The sequence below is a fragment of the Phodopus roborovskii genome, unplaced genomic scaffold (assembly GCF_943737965.1).
Source record: "Phodopus roborovskii unplaced genomic scaffold, PHOROB, whole genome shotgun sequence".
NCBI classification, from domain to species: Eukaryota; Metazoa; Chordata; class Mammalia; order Rodentia; family Cricetidae; genus Phodopus; species Phodopus roborovskii.
The window spans coordinates 4,641,024-4,663,849 of record NW_026126407.1 but is presented as its reverse complement, the minus strand read 5'-3'; the positions used below and the strand labels follow the sequence as shown (position 1 = coordinate 4,663,849).

Below are 22,826 nucleotides of genomic sequence, written 5' to 3'. Positions count from 1 at the left end.
GTGCAAAAACAAATGATACTTTTCAATATAATGTAAAAGCAGCACATATACCATGGCAGATGCCTTCTTTCATATCTGATACATACTGATATTAACAGTAATGATGCAGACAAACTGAAAAAACACCTATCCTGTAAACCTGAGAGCCAGAGTTCCGTAGTCAAAAATGGAAGGAGAGAACTGCACTCTAGAGTTGTTCTTTCATCTACACACACACACACACACAAACACACAGAGAGAGAGAGAGAGACAGAGAAAGAAGTTGTTTTAGTTTCAAAGTAAATTCCAGGGCCAGAGACTTAGATCAGTTAGATTTTTAAACTGATTTATTTTTTCCTTTATATGGGTCTTTTTGCCAGCATGCATGTCATGGATGTCTGTGGACTACATGTTTGCAGTGCTGTGGAGGCCAGAAAAGGGCATTGACTCCCCTGGAGTTGTGAGTAATGGGAACCAAGCCTGTCTATGTCCTCTGGAAGAGCAGCCAGTTTTCAACAGCAGAGCCAGCTCTCCAGCCCCTTTTGAAAATGCATGCATAGTGCGTCATTAAACTCTTGAGAGTGATCCCCAGCACTACCACTGTCACTCCCAAAATGCCCTAGGCCCATGAGGTTAAAGTATTGCTATCATTGAGAAATATCAGCCAGTCATTTATTGAACATCTTTTGTGTGACTATAATTTGGAAGGATAATTAAGATGTGTATTCGTAGGAAGCCCACCTCAGATTAAAATGTTGGCTCCATGCTTAAGAGCATTTATTGCTCTTGCAGAAGATCCAGATTCAGTTCTTAGCACCCACATGGAAGCTCACAAAAGCCTGTAACTCCAGTTCTGGGGATCTAATACCCTTGTCTGGCCTCCTGAGGCTCCTTCGTGGATGTGGTATACATGAAGTCTGGCACAGGCACCTACATACAAATTTCAAACAAAACTGATTATGATGTCCAGAGAGAGAGAAAAAAATGAACCGTGTTTGCACCTGAATGATAAATAACCCAGTTAATAGTGCTGGATGAAGGTTAATCTGTGATCTGGGACAAAGTGTTATTCTTGCCAGTGATTCCAGTGATGGCATTTGGAGTTGAACGATGGGTAATAGTGAAAGATAGGCTAAATGAGGACCTGTTGTGACAGGTTCTGAGAGTGTCCTCGAGAAGTGGATTTCCAGGGCAGGTTGGTCATTGCCTCTTATCCCACTGGGAACCGAGGCAGGAGATCCTTAAATTCTGGTATGGCCTGGACCAGCCTATCTTCCACCCACACACACTCTCTGTAGTCTTCCAAACTTCTCAAACTCGTGTGTTTAACTACCAGCATGAATAGCTGTCTACAATCTCAACAAAGTCGGGAGTGTGAACATAGTTAAAAAGAAATACAGCCTTTTGGGTTTTGTTTTGTTTTTGTTTTTTGAGACTGGCTCTCTCTGTGTAGCCCTGGGTGTCCTGGAACTGGCTCTATAGGCCAAGCTGGCCTCAAATTCACAGAGATCCACCTACTAGGGCAGGATTAAAGGCATGTACCATCACCATCCGGTGAAAATACAGCTTCAAAGAGAATAAAAGATAATTTGTTCTGAGGCCAGTGTGGGTGAACATAAACAGGAATTCAGATTGCCCTGAATGTTATGTTCCAAGTAAAAATAGTCTCATAAACTTTATAGTCACACAGCAAAAGACGATTGTAAGTCAGTGCATTGATGGAAAACATCGGTGGGGAAAGCAGACAGGCAGGTCAACAAAGCTCTGTGATTAGAGAGACTGGAGATAGCCCAACATTATTGTGGCCCTGGATCTGCTGCATTCCAGCTCTGCAATGAGGAATTCAATCATCAACCCATCTGCAGAATATTCAGTGTAGGTGCAGCTTTTGCAGAGAAAACACTTATAATCCGGATCTTAGAGGCTGAGTCAGGAGGACAAGGAATCCATAGGCAACATTGGCTACATTAAAAGTCCATCTATGCAAAACTCCACCTAATGATTAACCCTGCTAAACAACTACCAACAACCACCAAAAAACCACAGAGATCAAAAGTAGTGAACTGGGGAGTAAGCAGCACTAGAGATGGCAAAAACTGTAGTTACCAAACTATTCAAATTCAGTCATCATTGTGGCGTGTTACAAAAAACAATTTAGTTACCCTGGTGGTGACGGCACATGCCTTTAATCCAGCCCTTGGGAGGCAGAGACAGTTCCAGGACAACCAGGGCTACACAGAGAATTCCTGCCTTGAAAAGCAAACAAACAAAAAGTCAGGTGCAGAATGTCTTTGCACTTTGTACTTCTGGAAGTGCCCTGCTGCCCTGACTCCCAGTTAGGACTGTGGATAGCTAAGCTAACCCTGCAAGGCCAGTGATCTTAGGAATTTTGAATCTTTACAAATATGTATGTTTGTGTGGATAGCTCCTTCCCAGTTTTATTCCTTCCACCCACACATGTACTGACTGCAATGTATCACTTTTGCTATATTAATGGTTGAGAGTGCATGGCTGCTACAGACAGAAATTTAGGTAAGTTTTTAATCAGCATGCTGTTTTAAGTTATCTATCTGTTCATACTCGGGCACTCTGCTGCCCATATCGAATGTCTCTTGTACCTTCCTTGAAGAAGTTGCCCTGTTTTCCATGACCTTATTCTTGTTCATTACAGTGTGAGCCACTGCCCCATGCTGTGTTGATGCTGGTCTGCCATGCTAGCCTGTCTACCAGGGCCAGGGGACCTGTCCTTTCAGCTTCTTTCTCACACGCAGATGAACACTGGACTTCAGAAATGTAAGTCATCTGGATTCCCTTGGGAGGGTGTGTGCTCCTGTGTTTGTCCTGTATGAGGGCTGTCCCAGCATCACATCTCTGAGGCACTGACCATGACGGTTGGTACTTCCAAGGTTTTCATGAGTAGAGATTGCAGAACAGCAGAAGCCATAAAGGCCCTGTCTGTCAGCAGTGGGAGATACTTTGGTGATGAGAGAAATCCTCTCAAAATCTATGGTTCCTGGTGTATGTGAATTTAATTTGTTACTGACAGCTTCCTGTGGCACATCAAAGCCACAAGGAGCCTCAGCGGATGTGAATCATAGGACCCTTCAAAGAAATGCATTGTCCAGCTCTCGTTTGTATCTCCAGAGTGACTGTGTATAACTGTTGGTGACTCCTTGATCTCTGAAAATGGTCTGCCATAGAAACAGCATTCTCTCTCCTTGGCTTTGCTGACTGCTCCCTGAGCCAGTGTGACTTTTGTCACAGGAATAAGGAAGCTTTTCCCCCAGGGGTCAGCAGCTGACTTTCTGTTTCTCTGGGTGTGTTTATCTACCAGTGTCCTGCCCACCTGATTGAACCTCTGACAGCTGTTAGATCCCTGTCTTAATTGCATTCATTTGGAGCATTGTAATTCATACTTTTCTCAGATTCCTATTTCTGTCCCTGTACTACATGATATGCTAAATACTCTTTCATTCTGACTCATTATTGCATGTACCGCATTTAAGTATGAAGACAGCCCTGAATTTGGAATAAACCTTTTAGAGTAAAGGGGGGCAGCTGGTGGTTGATGGGGCTATAATGCTATGCACTTTACCTGAGTCTTTCATGGCAGTCATTAGCAAACTACTTCTGTGACTTCCATACAGCCAATATTTTGAGCTTTGTGGGTCATAGTCTACTTAGCTCTTCTGTTGTAGATCAAAGCCAGTCATAGGCAACATGGAAACTGACTAGTGTAGTTTCATTTCAGCCAGATTTCGTACAAAAGCACACCGCAGCTATGCGTAGCAGGCAGCAGGTCAGTTATAGTTTGCTGTGAGAGCATGAGGAGTTAAAAATAGTCTAGCTACTTGGAAGACTGAGGCAGGAGGATCACAAGTTCAAGGCCATAGTAGGCAGTTTAGCTCTTGGACCCTGTATAAAACTAAAAATAGAGCTGGTATGGTGGCATACAAGTTTAATCCCAGCCCTTGGGAGGCAGAGTAGGTGAGTATCCAAGTTCAAAGCCAGCTTCATGTGCAGAGCATGTCCCAGGCTGGTGAGGACCACACAGTGAGAAGACGACCCTGTCTCAGAAAAGTGAACAAAAAAGTAAAATTAATTGGAGCTGAGGGTATTATCTCAGTTTGGTGGAATTCTTACTTAGCTTGTACAAAGCCCTGGATTTGATTTCAGCTTCGGATAAAACAAGTATGCTGGCATAGCCCTTAAACATTCAATGCTTGGGAGGCAGAAAGGGTGGGGAGGGGTTGGGGTCGGAGAGCAACAACAACTGCCTGACTTCACTTCCTTGAAAGAGTAGAAAGGACAAAGATGACAGTGACAGCTCTCTTTCCATGGGTGTTTGTTCTTCAAGGCAGCTTTCCTCTCTCCCACCGTCTGACCCTTGTATGCTCAGGGAGTATGAAACCATATAGCTATACTTCCAGCCTTAGCCTTTGTCACAGTGAGGACTGGGTGATAAGACTATGTTCTGTGATCATCCCAACGAGCCCACTCAGTTGTGTCCTCGCCGCTTCTAAGGACTCAGCTCAGAGGAAATATGCTTGGAGACAGATGAACCATAAGATGATAGGTGGAGCTCAGGGACACGGAGGGAAGGCGTGTCCATTGTGGAGTTGCATACCTGTTGTCACTGGACTTCACACGCTGGGACAGGGAATTGGCCAGTTCAAGACATCCTGGGCTTCACAGCAAGATTCTGTCTCAAAACCAAAACAAACCCAGGACATTTTAGCTTTGAGTGGGTCTGTGGCTGATGGAGGACATGCTTGGGGTTTGGTGGGTGTCCTCTTGGACATTTCTAGATGCCATGTGAGTTCTCAGCTATCTAGGAACTCTGCTTGTAAATTTGATTTTTCTCCTGACCCATCTTTTCCCAGAAATTGTGAGTTTGGAATTTTTTTCCTCCTTAACTCCAAGCCCTTCTGCTCACTTTCCTAGCTTAGCATCAGAGATATAGCAGTGTCTTGTCAAAATAGTCACTGAAATAGTCAAGGGTCTTGGTTCTTACATTGTCTTTTTTCTGTCATTTGATTGTTTTTCTGTGTTCTGAGGAGGTTCTTGTTTAAGACAGGTGTTTTGTTGGGTTTTTTTTTTTTTTTTTTTTTTTTTCTTTTGGTTTTTATTTTCTTGTTTTTTTTTTACAGAGGAGGCCGGGAGAAACCAGATATGGTTTCTCTGTGTAGCCCTGGCTGTCCTGGAACTGGCTTTATAGATCACCTGCCTCTGCCTCCTGAGTGCTGGGATTAAAGGCCACCCACCATGCCCAGCTTTGAGACAGTTATAAGTATCCCAAACTATCCTTGAATGTGGTAGCCAAAGATGAGCTGAGCTCCCAATTCTGCTTCTTGCCTCCTGAGGTGTTGGGATTACAGGTGTGCATTACCATACCCGGCTAAGATGCTAGCATTTTTAAAAATCTGAGGTGTATGTTGTTTTGTCCTGTGTGTCTATGTACCACTTACATTCTTGATGCCAACAGAGGCCAGAAGGGGGCATCAGGTCCCCTAGAACTAGAATAACAGATGGTTATGAGCTGCCACTTGGATGCTGGGCATCAAGCCTGATCCTTTGGAGGGGCAGCTGTTGCCCTTAACTCTAAAACTACTGAGTCTTCTTTCCAGTCCTTAACATCATTTTTTTCATTCACAAGTTTTTCACCTTCTATGTGCAGAGCCTTGGGAGAGCCAGGAACAAATACCAAAATTACTTTATTTCTTTAGATATCAGCATGCCCCCTAGTGGAAAGGCTTAGCAATTATGAATTGACTCAAAGACTAGATAAACTCAGTAATTGCTAAAGTCTTTGTGTGCTTACTGTGTGTTAGGTACTATATTACATATATTACAATTTTTTTTTGTTTTGTTTTGGGTTTTTCAAGACAGGGTTTCTCTGTGTAGCTTCTGAGTCTGTCCTGGAACTCCCTCTGTAGACCAGGCTGGCCTTGAATTCACAGAGATCCACCTGACTCTGCCTCCTGAGTGCTGGGATTAAAGGTGTGCGCCACCACCACCTGACTATATTACATATACATACATAGATACTATTTGTTTTATTGATTTGGGTCTTCACTATGTAATCCAGGATGGTCTCAAACTCCTAGACAGTGATCCTTCTTCCCTAGTCTCCCAAGTAAGAAGAGAGAGAGCGTGAGAGAGTGTGTGTGTGTGTCTGTGTAGGTATATAGGTGCTAGAAATCAAACTCACTCCTCTGGAAGTGAGGCCAGTGCTTTTATCCACTGAGCCAACCCTCTAATCCCCACATACATACTTTAAAATTTATATTTTACTGCTTGTGTTTTTGTATGAAGCATTTGTGTGCTTCTGTGGGTATGAGCACATGTACATACATGTTTCTGTGGTACATTTGTGAAGTTCAAGGATAACTTTTGGAAGTTAATTCTTTCCTTCTACCCTGAGTTCCCTGGAATCTAAATTAGTTTGCCAGGCTTGACATACAGTAAGGGCTTTACCTACTGGGCTTCACTGTCCCTGTTCAATAATTCTATATGGGAGACTCCTTTATTTATTTGTTTGTTTGTTTGTTTATCTCCTTTCTTTAGTTTTCAGAGACAGGGCATCACTCTAACCCAGGCAGACAGACCTGGAACTCACTGTAGTGATCTTACCTCAGCTGCTAGGGAGCGGAGTACAGCGTACGTTATCAGACCCTTCTTGCTTTCCTTTACACCTGGAGCTTGCATATGTCACAGTACTATCCATTGCTGGGCCAGAACTCTTGCCCATGAGATTCCCAAGTCTTCTATCTGTGAACTCCCAAGTTTCTGCCATACCTCAAAACAAAAGAATAACCAAGGAGATCTCTGAAGAAACTGGATTACAAACCCTATACCGGCAATACATACATACATACATACATACATACATACATACATACACACACACACACACACACACACACACACACGGCCCGACACTACGACTACGAGACTAGACAACAGTGCTGTCTGTTGAAGTTAGCTCACCTTGAAATCAGGGTTCTGCATTTGCTGCCTCCTTGATCACTTTGTTCTGACTGGGTTGGCTCTGTGAAAGCTGCTTTTCTTGAATAACTAAACAGCCATGATTCATGTTCATACCACATTTTTCCTGTTTGAATCTCTTAGTATTAGTTATTTTGTAACATATTAAAGCAGTTTCATTTCTGTTGACAAATGAGTCACACTGAGTTTTCAGTTGTTAAATGATGGAGCCATAGTTTGACTTTTTATAGAAGCTGCTTTTCTAACCACAGATTCCCAGTTCTCTACACTGCTCTGTATCTCTATTATAACCATACCAGCTATGTAAGTAAGCATTTTCATTTTAGACAAAGCTGAATGATGTATTATCTGTAGTTAGAGGAATTTGTTAGGGAAGTAAGGTGCCAGCAAGCCTGTATATATGGGTAGGGCACCATAAGAATACATTCACAGGTCAGGAGGTCGTAGCACACGCCTCTAATCCCAGCATTTGGGAGGCAGAGGCAGGTGGATCTCTGTGAGTTCAAGGAGGCCAGCCTTGTCTATAGCATGAGTTCTAGGACAGCCATTGTTGCATAGAGAAACCCTGCCTTGGGGAAAAAAATTTTTTTTTCACAAAAAGCCAAGCACGATGGCACTGAAATCCCAGTACATAGAGTGCTAAAACAGGATAGGAATTCAAGTCCATCTGGAACTACATAGTGAGATCCAGTCTCCAAAATACCAAATAGGAAACTGGACATGGTAGCGTGCCTCTGAAATCTAAGCACTTGGGAGGCCATAGCAAGAGAACCAGAAGTTCAAGAACATCCTGGACTGCTTTGTGGGACCTTGGTTCAAAACATCAAAATTAAGTTTGATCATGGTGGTATAGAAAGTAGAGGCAAAAGGATCTGGATTTCAAGGTCAGTAAGAGGAACCGAGACTCAGAAAAAGAGGGAAAGAGGAGAGGGAAAAGAAGAAGAAAAGGTATTAGCTGGGGTTTTTTGTTGTGTTTTAGGGACCAAGCTTAATGCTTCATTCCAGTATGGGGAGTGAGTGGTAGTTTATTCTTGTCAGTGTGCTCTTCACTCAGAGATCTCAGCGGCAGCTCCAGGCTGCACCTCCCTCTCTTCGTTCACTTCTCTTCTAATTCAGTTGCCCTTTTCCACTATAGCATCAGCAGAAGCAGACTTCAGCTTGCTTCTTCTTGCCATGCTAGGAGAAACCTGAGGACTGAAAGTCACTGTGAACAGAGAACTTTATTCAACAAGCCACTCCCATGCCAGGTTTTCTGCTTGGATTTCAAGTAGAGATGCCACTCAGTGTGGAGATGAGATTAGGCGGAAGAACTGAGAAGTAGAACTAAATTTTCTGCCTGAACTGAATCAAACCCAGCACTTTTAACTCCAGTAGCTCAGCTGAGTTCTAGTTACTCATATGGGTGACACTGTCCTAAGCACTCACCAGATGTGCTGTGTGTCTTCTAGGTAAGGCAGTGTGCTAGGAGCCAGCAGCAAAGGGCCACTGTCTGTAGCTGCCTGATGAATACTCAGGCTTGCCAGGATTGTTTTGGTTTGTTTGTGGGTTTTTGTGTTTAACTTGGGATCTCACTCTGTAGTCCAGGCTGGCCTGGAAATCAAGGCCATCTTTCTGCTTCTGCCTCCCACCTGCTAATTACAGGTACAAACCCAGCCAGCTGGGATTTGGAACTCTTTTCTTTTTCTTATTTTTGGGGGTGGGGGATGGGTAGGTTTCAAGACAGGGTTTTTCTGTATCCCTGGCTGCCCTGGAACTTACTCTAAACCAGGCTGGCCTCAAACTCAGAGATCCACCTGTCTGAGTGCCATGTGCCAGCATGCCCAGCAGAGTTCTTCAGCCTTTAAATCTTGCAGTAAGTTACACTCTCGGTGATGTGATGTACATCATAACTTCATAACTGTACACTGGGGTGACTTGCCTTGGAAAAGCCCATTCTTAGGCTCAGTTATTTATCTTTCCTGGTGCCTTTCCCATCCCCAACCCTTATGCTTTAAGTCCAGATTGTAATGTTTTAATAAACCTGCTCACTCTGCTTCATACTCACTTGTCCTGACGTCCTTCTCTGTGGTGAAGCCCAGGAGTCCTGGGTTTGCCTAAATAAAGATCCTTAAGGAGAAAGGGAGTTACTTCTTCAGGCCACTGCCAGGGATGATGTGCAGCTATTGCCTCTGACCCTGCTGCTAACATCAACAATAGCCAAGTCTGTGGTTCCGGTGGCTTTTGAAGTTGTGCTGTTTGGAGGGTTTGGGGGAACTTTTTTTTTTTTCCTAAATGAGTTCATAGAGCTGTTGGCATTGAGGTACATTGGATAGTGTTAGAGGCTGCTGAGGTTAAGTCATAGTTGGGGCTGGCTACATCTCCAGCTCAGGGCTGCTGTTTGGAGCATGGGACCACATACTCATTTCTCCTAGACTTGAATTTTCTTTGACTGCTTCAGAGAACAGCAGTTTCTGTGCAGTCTTCTACCATGCTCCCCTAAGTGTGTCTCTGCTCCCATTGATGCCCAGTGGCATGACTTTGAATGGAGTCTCCTTTGGGCCAAAGCCAACCAAAGCTACCAGCTGGGCACTCAGTGGATTAGCCCTTGGTCTTTCCTGGCTACTCTCTGCCAAGGGAGGAAGCAGAGAGGGAGTTGGCCAGCTGAGCCCAGGCTCTGTGCCAAGCCATTTTCCTTCTTTCTGCTTTGGGCAGTGTGTATTCTTACTCATTCAGCAAGTATTAATTATGTACTTTTTGTGTGTGCTCAGGGTAGACCCCTTCTCTGAGAGAAGAAAACAGCAGAGATCCCTTGTAGGAGGGAGCCTGGCATGCTTAAAGAGCTTGTTGTGGGAAATTTTTCTTTTTGGGTTGGGAACCCAGCATCCGCTGGGGTCCCTTGATGGGAGGCACCCGGAGATGAGAACAAGGAGACTGTTAACATTAATGAAGCAATCGAGTGGGTACCCTGCAGCCTCTAGAGGAAGGCGGTTTCTCCTCTCTCTTTTGGGAAGTGACAGACTGGATCGTGTACAGACTGTTTTTGGCACCTAGGACTTAGAGATGGTCTCAATCTTTTCTCCTCAGTCCCTCCCTGCTGCTCTGTCATTTGTTATCACCCTCCCTCCACACAGGCAAATAAAGAGAGCCTTTTGATCTGCAACCAGTCAGGCACCAAATAAACTGTAAACAAAAGTGAACTTGTGAGCGAGAGACGCTGGCAGCTTCCTCCTCTTCTCCTGAAAAAGTGTCTTGTTCTCTGTGCCAGATGGGGCTGCCCACCCATGGCCATGACACCCCAGCTGCTTTGCTTGCCACTGCAGACCCAAGTGTAGGAACTAAGTATGTCCCCTTTACCAGTGTCTGACTGGCTGAGGAGGGTGGCTCTGCTTAAATCTTCTCTCCTATGCTATCACAGCAAGGAGGAACTTGGAGCCCCATGTACTGAAGAACTCACTCTTGGTGATGTCTGTGAGAACTAGCTGGGCTTTGAATCTCCAAGTTGGAGTCTTGGAAAGCTGCTTTGCCATCCTGTCCTTTAAAGACCTATAAAACGGTGTCACAGTTCACCTGCCTCCTGTGGTAGCAGTGGTGAGGGTCGTTGAGATAGCCTCCCTTAGTGCCTGCCTGCCCTGGCCTACTATACATACTAGTGAGTTCCAGCTGTGCTGGTGATTGTGGGGACTGTGGCTGGATCTAGAGTGAAGGCTACAGATGACAGTCTCCTCCCATGGCTTCAACAGGGGGTTCTAGAAAGGCTGGTTGGCTTGGCACTGATGAGCTCCCTCCTCTCTGCTCTCCTTCCCTCTCTCTCTCCCTCTCTCTCTCTCTTTCTCTCTCTAGGGGACACTACACAGAAAATGAGAACTGCTCACTACCCTACCCCAGCCGAATTGGACGCGTATGCTAAGAAGGTCGCAAACAACCCACTGACTATAAAAATCTTCCCCAACAGTGTGAAGGTTCCCCAGCGGAAACACGTTCGTCGTACTGTGAACGGCCTCGACACATCAGTCCAGCGCTACAGCCCCTACCCGACTCAGGCTGCCACCAAGGCAGGCCTGCTTGCCATTGTCAAAGTGCCAGCCAAAAGCATACTCAAGGACTTTGACGGCACCCGAGCCCGGTTACTCCCTGAGGCCATCATGAACCCCCCAGTGGCACCCTATGCTACTGTGGCACCCAGCACTTTAGCTCACCCCCAGGCCCAGGCTCTGGCCCGCCAGCAGGCCCTGCAGCACGCACAGACCCTGGCCCATGCCCCTCCCCAGACACTGCAACACCCTCAGGGTATACCACCACCACAGGCACTGTCTCACCCTCAGAGCCTCCAGCAGCCTCAGGGCCTGGGCCACCCTCAGCCGATGGCCCAAACCCAGGGCTTGGTCCACTCACAGGCCCTGACTCACCAGGGTCTCCAGCACCCCCCTAACCCCTTGCTGCATGGAGGCCGGAAGATGCCAGACTCAGATGCTCCCCCGAATGTGACCGTGTCTACCTCAACTATCCCCCTTTCAATGGCGGCCACCCTGCAACACAGCCAGCCCCCGGACCTGAGCAGCATCGTGCACCAGATCAACCAGTTTTGCCAGACGAGGGCAGGCATCAGCACTACCTCAGTGTGTGAGGGCCAGATCGCCAATCCCAGCCCCATTAGTCGTAGTCTGCTCATCAATGCAAGCACCCGGGTGTCGACCCACAGCATCCCCACACCAATGCCTTCATGTGTGGTCAATCCCATGGAGCACACCCATGCGGCCACAGCCGCACTGCCTGCTGCAGGTCCTGTCAACCTGCCTACGGGCATCTCTCGAGCCCCCACTGGCTACCCTAGCGACCTCAAGCCAGTTACCTGGAACCAGCACCAGCTGGCCCACCTACAACAGATGTGCAGCGAGGCTGGTGGGACATCAGCCCCTGGCCTGACAGGCAAACATACAGCAGGACGTGAGTTGGCAGGGCCTGGTTTTGTGGGCAAGGCCCCTGCCTACCCGCAGGAACTTTGCCTGGCACAGTCCTTCCATCTGAAGCCTTCCCTGGAGAAGCCGACCCCATCCCCACCTGTCAACGGCCTACCAGCCCCACTGGCCTATCCCAATGGTCACTTCTTCCAACCCCTGTGGAACAACATCCTACCAACTCCCAATAGCGACAGCTCGGGGTCTCAGGACCTTGCAGTGCCGTTCCATGGTGGGCAGCCCACAGGTGCACCCCTCGACTGTGCTGCAGCTCCTGGGGCCCACTACCGAGCGGGCACTGGGGGTGGGCCAGTGGCAAGCCAGAACAGCTTGATGCAAACAGTGGATTACCTGAGTGGGGATTTCCAGCAGGCCTGCTTCCGAGAACAGAGCCTGGCCATGTTGAGCAAGGCCCACCGAGCCCCTGGCACTCGAGCCCCTGATCCCACAGATAGTCGAAATCTTCATATTCAGCACCCAGGGTATAGATAGGGAGCCGTGATGCCCTCTTCAGGCAACACGTCATACATCGCCCTTCTAGGTTTAGTCTTAATTTTAAGTAACTGGGTAGTTTCAAAGTTTCACTGCTCCAGTGTGATCATCCTTAGATACCTAAGGAAGGGAACTTGGTGGGGATCTACTTAGGGGTAGAAGAAGATCCTTTATCCTCCCCTCAAGCAACTCTTGGTTTTCTGTTAGAACCTAACCCTGTCCTCTCAGCCAGCTGCCTGTCTGTCTCCACCTTAACCACTTGTCCCTCTTTTACCATCTTTTTCTGAGACTGAGGTGTGGCTGAGAGGAGTGGCCTAGAGCCTTAAGTCAGGCGTCTCTCTCAGAAGCCAGGTTCTCCTAGTGCTCTGGAAGCTAATTCTTTATTCCCTCAAAGATGTCAAATGGAAATAAACACAATTTCTGCCTTTCCCAGCCACTTCCATTCTTCAGGGCGTGGCTCTGCCATTTACCTTGATCCCAAGCCACTGCTCTCATCTTTGCCAAAGCCTTGAGACTCGAGAGAAAACCCTTTGCGTTGGCATCTTGTTCTTAACTCTCCTTCCAGAGAAATGCAGTGGCCACCTGGCATTCTCAAGATCTGTCACTGTTGACTCTCTCCAAACTCAACTACTGTCCTCGTCCCTGCCCCCCTTCCCCCTAAGAAAGAAGGGGAGGAAAGAAAAAAGCAAAACAAAAACTACCTTACTTGAAGAATTAGTTATAGGTAAAGGATGATCACATTAGAGTTTGGAATTAAAAACACCAAAAAAACTTTAAAAAGAGAAAAGTTAAAATGCATTTGGTTCTCTACACTGGCTAAGAATTATTGGTCCACACTGTAAGTTTTAAATGTCATGTTTCTGTATGAATGTGTGGGTTTGAGGAGCATTTTGTACGAGTGGCCCCACGGGTACATCCACCTTTACATTTTGCAGCCCTTCAGTTTAATGAAGAACAAAAGGAAAAAACACAAAGCCTTAAGCTCTTTGAATTCTTCCTCTACCAAATGAGCATGGTTCAGAGCGCTGCAGAGGGGCTCACATTGGAAACAGCCCCTCTTGTCCATTCTTAGAGCATCTTCCACCTGTTCCAGGACCAATGTGTCTCATTCCCAAGTGGCAATTACTTGTCTAGAAATTCAACACTTCTCTGTAACTTTAGATTGTTTTGTTGTAAAATTTTGCACCTGTCTTCTGTTGCACAGTTGGGCTTTAAAAATAATAATAACAATAAGCCCTTGCCTTTCCTCTTGTCTTTGGGGAATGTGAGCTGATAACTGATGGTTTTGGGTTTATTCTCACTGTTCCTTAGCCAGAAGTTCTGTAGTGATCTGAAGCAATGTGACTGAAGACCAGTTTTTAAATTATGTGTTGGCAAGCTGCCTTATATTTAAAAGGAGAAAAAAAGAAAAAAAAAAAAAGGAAAAATGCCTGAGTGTGTTATGCCAAATGATAGCAACATGAAGTCCTAATTTATTGTCTCCCTACCGTCTGTGAACACTGGTATTATTGGCCTGTCCCCAAGCTCCTCAATTTCAGGTGCAGCCTCCTTCCAGGCACTGGCCACCTCACCTGGGGCCCCTCCACTAGCCAGTTTCCGGAGTCATATTTAAAGAGCTCCACTATCTGATGTGACATCTCTTGCTTGACCTCTGATATATTCTTGTAATCTCCTCCCCCAGTTCTCCCGTGGGTTGCCACTGTAAGAAACCGGACCAGACACTAACTTGGGGGCTTTCACACCTTACTCCCACCGCTAGTCTGCATGGAAAACGTACTGTGACTCCCTTACCCTACAAATGACTGCCCTCAACTTTGGTGTAAGATGTTTTCCAGTTCAACCTGATCATTCCCCCACCCCACCTAACCCCCAACCAGCAATAAGGGTCCAAGCCAGGGCCTCATCTCCACACCTTGCCTCCAAAATCCCCTGCCACCCCAAGGGAATACCTGGATTCCCCCTTCTACTCAATCCTGTAGCGTTTGTTCTCCATCTCACCTCACCTGTGGTGGTTTATGGGTGTGGTTTTTTTTTTTTTGTTTTTGTTTTTTTTTTAATTATAAACCAGTAAAAGGAAAAACCTCCTCTTGACCTTGTCCTATTCGTTTAATGTGGTGAATGCCTGAGGTGGTTTTTGTATTGAAGACAGTCTGTAATGTTTCCCTGTGTAAAAGGGGAACAGTTTATTTCTATGGTGGTGGCAATGTCCTTTTTATCCCTCAAAAACCCTCCAGTTTATTATCCCAGACGGGGATTGGCTAGTTTGTGCATAGAGACAGTCCAGTCAGTCAGGCTGTAGGTGGGGCCTAGCTGGGGATTGCTGCCTCAGCCCTGCCAAGTTCACACCAAAGGCCTTCAATCCTAAGAAGTGGGCATCTGTTTTGCCATAAAACCTCCAGCAAATTATAAACCTCCCTCCTACTTTATTTCTTGTCAGAGATGAGAGCTCTGCTGTGATCCTAAACAAGGAAGCTGCCTCACCCTTGTGATTTACCTTGTTCCAAAGTAGAATGTTAGAATTCTCTGATGGGGTGAGGAGGTGTCAGTTACCTGCTTGGTTTTTACTGTTTGATGAGGGAAAGCTAGTCAGCAGGTGAGAAAATACACAGAATTCAGAGTACCCTTCACTTAACATAACCTTTTTATTAAAGCACATTGCCTCCCTCCTTTATGTCTAGGCAAGTACTCTGGCAAATGAATCCAGTCTGCTGACTGTCAGAGCTAACATGATAGGCTGGTACTTAGGGAATCCACTTACTGCTCTGGTGTGGATCCTAGTCTGAATTCCATAGGCTGTGACCACAGTTGGAATGAGGGACAGTTTTCAGTCGTGCAGTTGTGTATCAACAGAGAAAGGCCAGTTTCAATCCGGTAGTTTGGCCTACGTCTCTGCTAAAGCCCAAGGTTTGCTCTAGTTTCCAGGTTGTGTCTGGGAAGCTGGTTGTATGAGGGGCCATGGCCCCCTGGATAAGTGAGTAGTGGAGAGCTAACCAGCAGCCTGCCTTCTTGCTTCACGTCCCTCTGCGAACAGCCCCCTGTACTTGCCTTACCAGTCTTAATGCTAGGCCATTAAGAACAGGGCACTTCATGTTAATTGGCTACTGTCATGATCGAATTCCAAGACCAGTAACAGAAAACTTCAGTTTCCCAGTAAGGGTAGTTAACCCTACAGAGCCAAGTAACTTGCCAAAAACAAGCCCAAATGAATTGCCCAAATTGGAGCTCTGTGCCAAAGAATCCTAGTCATAAATTCAGAGTTTTGGATGTGTCATTGAGTAGTTTGGGGCATGCACCAGAGGCCCTGCCCCAAACTAGCTAAAGGAGTCAGCCTGCTTCCATTCTTAGTTGACTGGAGAAATGTATATAGTCAGAGACAACCGTTCAGGGAAAAGAAGGAAATGAGATTATAGGTGAGTAAATCCAAGCGCTTTGTACACCTTAAAAGACCCCCTTTGCTCCTGGAGTACAGACTAACATTACATTAAGCCCTTAATACGTCAGGCACATGCAGCCTCATTAACTCTTCATGAAGGTTCATTTATTCTAATGGTAAAAACACAAGAGAGGCCTCAGGATGCCAGCAGTGGTGGTGTGTGCCTTTAATCCAGCACTCAGGAAGCAGAGGTCTCTGAGATCAAGGCCAGCCTGATCTGTAGAGCAAGTACAAGGGCAGCTAGGAATACAGAGAAGCCTGGTCTCAAAAAGATGGCCTCCGTAGTGAAAGTACTTATACAAGCTAAGACTTGAGTTTGGATTCCCAGCATCTGTGTAAAGAAACTGGACACAACAATGCACAGCTATAACACCCTAGTGCTGGGTCAGCCAAGGCAAGATCTTTGGAGCCCATTGGCCAACTAACCTTAAGGAATCGGTGAGCTCTAAGAATTTTGATCCTGACTCAAAAAAGGTGGAGAGTAACTGAGGAAGACACTGGACATGGACCTTTGGTCTGCACATGTATATACACATGGTAATTATTGGTAAAAAATAATCCTGCCTAAAGAGAACTAGTCTTCAGTGAGGTAGGGGCTAGAAATGCCAGCCTTATGCGAGAAGCCGTCCCTGCACCTACCCACCGAACCGCCAGAGGGCAGCTGCAGGTGGCAGGCCAACACAAAGCTTTCTGCGATTCCCTTATTGTCCACCAGAGGTCCAGCTACAAGCAGAGCAGCAGGTCACCTGCTTTCCTTCTGTTGGGCCCAGCCTCCCAAAACCCTAACCAACTGGGAGGAGACAGGCTGGAATCAAGTTAATAAATACAATTCAGGATTTATTAAAAATCAAGATTTTTCCTGCTGTGCCCTCCTAGCACTAAAGAAATAAATAACCAGAGAGGGCGACACTGGGTAAATGGAAGGAGACATTAATCTCAAGGCAGAGTCTTATAGCTACCCCTCCCTTTTCCAATACCTCCCACCCCCACTATGGCTCTTGGGACATAGCACCTGAGCAGGCACCTCAGTCCAGGTAGAATGTGGCTGGCACCAAGGCATGTCTGCCCTGCCCAGGAGGGGAGACAGGCCCTGGGATCACTTGTTTCCAGCCCTTGATAACCCCGAGACCTGCTCCCCCCAGGGGCCAGGGCTGAAGCACCAATTGGAGGCACCTGAGGGGTAGGGGTGGTGGTGGTAAGGAGAGGGTGGTGGGCTAACAACCTAGGCAAGAGAAGATTCCTGAAAGGGGATCCGGCCCCCTCTCCAGTTCCTGCCCCACCTCCCTTCTCAATCCCAGAAGGTGCTACTCTCAGCTGAGGATCTTCCGGGGCAGTTCCACAGAGGCACGGATGAAGACTGCGTCATCCCGCACATAATTTCGCTTCCGGATGTCCTGATGGGAGATGAATTTGGGGTAGCCAAAGCCCAGAGAACTTTCATCCAGGGAGCCTCGCCAAGTGCCAGGCTTTTGGAAGTTCTTCCAGTTTGGATCAGGGTGAAAGGTCTCAGTGACATGCTGTGGCTTGGCCAGACCTGGGTCACTCTGATCCAATAAGGAGAAGGTGACCCGACGGGCAAAGGGCCACTCCAGAAGATTGTCAAAGGCGCCTGGTAACACACGAATGTAGATGGAGAGATGTGTACCCTCACCACTGCCGTTGCCATTGAGGAATGCAGACACCTGCAGCTTGTAACCATACTTATGTGTATAGAAGGCTGGACTGAAGCACTCCAGGTTAGGCTTGGCCTTGGCCTCTTGGAGACGCCGTCCATAGCTGCCAATCTTCCAGATGAGCACTCCATCACTGCCTATGGATAGCTCCTCCAGCTCTCTCCGCAGCTCCTGCAGTTCTTGCCGCTGCCGACTCACCAGGGCACACATCATAGCCAGATGTGGCTTTACACTCTCCTCCACGTGACGTGCCATTGCCAGCTTAGGGCACTGTTGGCAAAACCCAAGGCCATGGGGGAAGGAAAGAGTTACCAAAAGAGGAAGGTGCAGGGGAGGGAAGAAGCAGGTAGGGGTAGCAGGCACCCAATTCTATGGCACGATGGCAGAGGGTGCTAGGAAGCAGCAGGAGTTGGCTAGCAGGACCCACCAAGGCCTCTGCTGTGCCAGCAAACTGATCCTGTGTCTAGGACTTCAAGGGCTAAAGAGGGCCAAAAAAGGGGCATCTCACCCTGTGCTTGCAGCCGGACTCTTTGAAAGGGCAGAGCACCAATGCAGTGCTGCAGCTGTCCTTCAGATGGCTGGGCAGGTCCTCCCGAGCCACCGTACCCACGCCACATTGGTTGGGGCAAGGAACAGGCAACCGTGGGCACTGGTACTGATGGCTCTAGGACCAGACACAGAAGCAGTGGTCAATAACCTCACTCCTTGTTACCCAATCTCATAGCATACAGGTCAATAAAGGCCTCACCTGGATGGTGTCAAAAACAAACTCCTTGGTACAGTAGGCACAAGGCTGGGTGCGCTTGGGGCACTCAGAAGTGGCATGCTGGGCCAACAGTCGCCTCATCATGCGGGCACCACACTTGTTCTCACAGTACACGCTCTCTTGGGGGCACATGCCCTCGTGACTCTATAAAGAGCACAGGGGCTGAGTTAAGGGACGCCTGGACTCCTGGGTGTCTCACCCTAACCCTTCACCTTCAACCCGGACCCACCTACCTCGTAGGCCTCCCCACTGAAGTCACAGCCACAGAATTCACACTTGAGACGGCGCTTAGGGCAGTCGTGCTGCAAGTGAGCAGGCAGGTCTCGGCGGCTCAGCTTGGCTGGACAGCGATTGGGGCAGGGGACCACGTTGAAGCCGCAAGTGTTCAAGTGGCCCTAGTGGGAAAGACCCAATCAGCATCTAAAGTCAGGGCCAGTCCCAGCTCTCCTCCAGAGCCTCACCTGTAGATGGCGAAGTGGCCCACTCCAGCGGCAGCCCTCCTCACTGTGGATGCAGCGAATAGGCAACCCTAACACCTGGACCTCCAGTTCTGGGTCTGGGTAGATCTGTGTGTGGACAGAGAATGGGGGGAGAATGGGGGCCAGAGAGGATCAGAGCCTTCTGTAGTCGCATTCACCCTGACTCTCAACTGAGCTGGCTGTGTCTATAAGCCGGTAATTAACCTCTAGAGCAAAGACCTCTCCGACTATTTGTCTATTTGTCTTTGTGCCCTAGGATGAAGGGCACAGAAGGTTGTATCTACTGTGACTTGGAACCTAGGGTCCCCAACATGCCTGCACAAGAACATGCTCCCTTCAGGGGGGCACCCCATCACATCAGCCTGCTCAGTCACAGGCTAACCCCCCCCCAGCTTCCTTCCTCTTAGTGGAGGGGTCCTGGCCCCCAGCCACAGGTCTAACTTGCCACAGGAAGAGGAGGGAGCACTTTTTATAGGCACAGAGCAGCTCTGTGCACCCCTACAGGCTGGGCATTGTGCCTGTCCCCCAGGGCAAACAAGTCTTAGTTTGCAAACTGGCCTGGTGGGAGAGAACAGGCTACCTTTGTGGGGGCACCAGATCCTAAGGCTTGAGGTTGACACTGGCCCTGTGCCTGCCCAGGCTGCCAACAGCTCCAGCCTCCACCAGGACCCAGGCTTCTAGCCTAGCAGTGTGGACTCACCTTGGCATAGTCCAGAGGAAGCTGGTCCTCAGGGCATTTGAAGACTCCTTCACTGAAAGGGGAGAAGGCAGGGTCAAGGCTCAAGCCTCAGTCCTTCGACCAGGGTAGCCACCCTCCCTTGCCAGGCCCCTTCCTAGCCCTCCATAGCTGAGACACAAGGGAAAGCGGAGGTCAGAAGGAACCCACTTTTCAAAGGTACTAGACTACCAACAAAGGGCATTCGAGGTCCAGCGCCGACAGACACAGCTGCCCTGGGCAGCACTTACCCAACAGGTGGCAGCTGGCAACCCCTCCCCCCAAGATAGCAGCTGGACTTGAAAGAAACAGGCAGCCTGCCACCCACTCCCCCCAAAATGGTTTTCATTGGCTATTCTGAGAGCTCATGGGAGGGTGTGCAAAGATGGTCTTGGATGAAGTGCCAGGGTTACCCAGCCTCCATGACTGTGCCAGGCCAAGAACCAGGGCAAAGGTCATTTTGAGGCCACTTTATGTTATCCCCTCCTCTTCTGAGGGTCTGTCTGTCTCCTAAAGAAGTGGGAAGGAGCTAGCTGTGGTAGCACACGATGGTAAGATTTGCTGAAACAGGCAGAGGCAGGAGGATCATGAATTTGAGGCCAGCCTGGGCTACACATAATCCCAGCACTAGGAAGGAAGAGACAGGTGGATCTCTGTGAGTTCGAGGCCAGCATGGTCTACAGAGTGAATTCTAGGACAGGCTCTAAATCAATAGAGAAACCCTGCCTTGAAACCCCCCCCCCAAAAAAAAAAAGTGGGAAGGAAAAGTAAGGCCTTTGGCCTTGTGTTCACTCACATTCCCACCTGGCTTTCATCACCAGGGTTAGAATGCCCCTACTCAGAGAGGAAACAAAACAGAAGACCCAGGCTCCTTAGTGAAGAGTCCTGGGGATGTCTGTCTGTGGCAGCTCTCCATCTCAGACAGGCTCTAACCACAGGCAAGGCTTCTGAAACTTGGTGACCCCAACCGCTGTCAGCTGTCCTGTCTCCACCCAGACATTAACACCCATAGAGCCTGGTAGCATGCCTCTTCCTGCCAGTATGCCCTAGCTGACCCCAAAAGACCTGTCACACATGACTGTCATGATCCAGGCAAGACAAGGGCTCACCCAGCAGGACAGGGGCCCCAAGGCATGGCATTCCTGGCAAATCTGAGTCAGGTAGGCGGCAGGCAGGCAGGCCTCAGGGCAGAAGCAGAGGCTACATGGCAGCCCTGTTGTGAAAGGCCTTTCCAGAGCCTGGGCAGTCCATACCCCAGGTGCCCAGTCCACTTTCTAGCACCTTCTGTTGGCCCTGCTACTATTGGCCATGGCCTGGATGCAAAGAACAATACATGCTCAGGCACCAAACAGGTATGCCTGCATCCACAAGGCAAGCAGCCTTTCTGGCTCAACCTGCGTAATAGCCTCCGCTGGAGTGGGGAAGAGGGGTGGACCAAGGGGGAGGGGGTCCACTTGGCTGCTTCAGGAATGTGCTGACCCAGGGATTCTGGAGACAAGGGGACTAAGGCAAGTCCCTAGGCTTCAGGCAGAGGCCTACCCTGCAACTTGGGGCCCAGCCAGGACAAAGGTTTGGCCAAGGCTATGGACAACCTAACTTGTGTTGGGGGGGGGGCAGCGCCCGCTCAACTACCACTAAGAGGCCAGGGAACACTAGGTCGACGGGGGAGGGGAGAAGGCAGAGACTGCTCCTGGCTGAGCAGTGGAGGCCCAAGCCCAGGGGAGAAGACAGGATGGGGGGAGGGGGCAGTGGGAGAGGAAGAGGGGATTTCCGGGAGGAGGAGGGGCAGAAGCAGCCTGGAGGGGACTGAGAAGGAGGTGGAGGAGGAGGGAACTGAGCCTGACAGCCCCTCCTGGCTCCTTCCCCGAGGCAGTAAGGGTGGGTCAGCTGGAGGAGGGGGCTGGCTCAGCTGGCCTCATCTGGAAACCAGAGGGCCAGGAAGGGAGCTGAGGAGACAATGGGCCCGTGTGTCTGTAGAGGAGTTAAGTGTGTACATTGCAGGGAGGAGGGCCAGAGGGAGGAGGGAGAAGGGAAGGGAGGAGGAGGAGGCACAGCAGCTTGAGCAGGAGCATATGTGAGAGGAGCCCGCGGCTGCTAGGAACAAAAAACAAAGGGCCTGCTGAGATTTCCGCCAGCCAGGCTCTTCGGAGGGGGACGGAGCACTGAGGCACAAGTCCCAAACTGCTCTCCCGCCGGCACCTTCGGACCGCGGCGGACCTGCCCTTCCTTGTGCTCTAGGGCACGACCTCCACAAGCGTCGGGCATCCCCGGCCTCCCCTCCCACACCACAGCCCTCAGCGGCAGGAGACTCAAGACCGACCGCACAGGGTGCTCAGAAATGGGACGGGTGCCTGAGGCGGCAAGGCAGGACGTGTGTCCTGGGAGGGCAGGGGACATTTAGTAACAGCCCGGGAACAATTCCCCTTCCTCCAGTGTACCCGACCATCCGTCATACTCAAGACCCCAGAGAGGGTCCCCGCTTGAGAGGCGACGAGGGCGGCAGGGTCACAGTCCAAACTACTGCGCGACCACACGCAGCCCGGGCTGGGGTCCCTGCTAAGACCACAGTCGTGTGACCCTGAGCAAATCGTAGCCTTTCTTTCCACCTCTGGGAAATGGGAGGACAATAGCGGCCGCTAAATTTTCAGCGTCAGAGAGTAAGGATGGACGGGTGAAAACTCCAGAGGCTTGCAGTGTCGCGCGGGAGAGGCTTTGTCCTTCCCTTCCCCAAAGGATTCAAAGTTCAAGGCTGCGGCCGCTCGGGCTCAGGTGCGGGGGGGGAGGGGCGGCCTCGGGTCGGGAAGGGCGTCTTTCCCTTCGCCGCCGCTCGGGGAGGCAGCTCTCCACCTGGAGCTGGGCAGGTAGGACCCGGGCGCCCTTACGCCTGGGTGCGCGGGGTCCTCCCCAGAGCCCTGACGTCACTGCCGTCCCTTTGACATCATGGTGGGCGCTCCTGAGGTCACCGGGCGGCCGCGCAGACAAAGGCCCGACGTGTCTCCGGCGCGAGCCCTTCCCCATGCAGTACCCTCACCCCCTGCACCGCCGGCCGAGGCCTGCCCCCCTCCCCCGGGTCGCACCTGAGGAACTCCTGCAGGCAGGTGTCGCAGAAGCGGTGGCCGCAGGTAGACACCTGCACAGGCTCGCGCATGGGCTTCCCGCATAGTGGGCACAGCAGCCGCCGCTTGGGCTTCTCCAGGAACTTGTAGTCGAAGCCGGGCATGGCGGGCTGGCGGCGGGCACGGGCGAGCGGGGCCGGGCACGCGGCGGCCCCACAGCCCGCGCCTCGCTCCGGCCGTGTTCCCCGGCTGCGGGCGGCGCCGACTGGCGGCCGCGAGCGGCCCGGGTCC

At 49.6% G+C, this 22,826-nt stretch overlaps 2 protein-coding genes across 3 annotated transcripts in view; one reads left to right on the top strand and one right to left on the bottom strand.

The window, feature by feature from the left end:
- The window catches only part of Fam222b (family with sequence similarity 222 member B), a 57,509-nt gene extending 43,005 nt beyond the window's left edge, over positions 1-14,504 (top strand). The window contains exons 2-3 of one of the 2 annotated variants that reach the window (XM_051179915.1): positions 2,651-2,772; positions 10,919-14,504. In XM_051179915.1, the coding sequence (XP_051035872.1) occupies positions 2,678-2,772; positions 10,919-12,413 (1,590 nt within the window). In that variant the 5' untranslated portion in view covers positions 2,651-2,677 and the 3' untranslated portion in view covers positions 12,414-14,504. Of the gene's footprint in view, positions 1-2,650; positions 2,773-10,806 lie in introns of both variants that reach the window. The other variant, XM_051179914.1, reaches the window with a different exon arrangement.
- Positions 14,505-16,657: 2,153 nt separating this feature from the next.
- Positions 16,658-22,818, bottom strand: Traf4 (TNF receptor associated factor 4). The gene is made up of 7 exons (XM_051179918.1): positions 22,557-22,818; positions 19,465-19,516; positions 18,747-18,851; positions 18,519-18,680; positions 18,268-18,429; positions 18,028-18,183; positions 16,658-17,789 (listed from the first exon to the last, which is right to left on the bottom strand). The coding sequence occupies exons 1-7, from the start codon at positions 22,697-22,699 to the stop codon at positions 17,157-17,159; spliced, it is 1,413 nt and encodes a 470-aa protein (XP_051035875.1). The 5' UTR covers positions 22,700-22,818; the 3' UTR covers positions 16,658-17,156.
- Positions 22,819-22,826: the final 8 nt, after the last annotated feature.

Excerpts from the sequence above, each read along its gene's own strand:
- Traf4 (XM_051179918.1), bottom strand. The coding sequence starts at position 22,699 with ATGCCCGGCTTCGACTACAAGTTCCTGGAGAAGCCCAAGCGGCGGCTG. Across the intron at positions 19,517-22,556 it reads TGCCTGCAGGAGTTCCTCAG|TGAAGGAGTCTTCAAATGCC; the intron begins GTGCGACCCGGG and ends CTCCCCTTTCAG. Across the intron at positions 18,184-18,267 it reads TTGTTTTTGACACCATCCAG|AGCCATCAGTACCAGTGCCC; the intron begins GTGAGGCCTTTA and ends GTCTGGTCCTAG.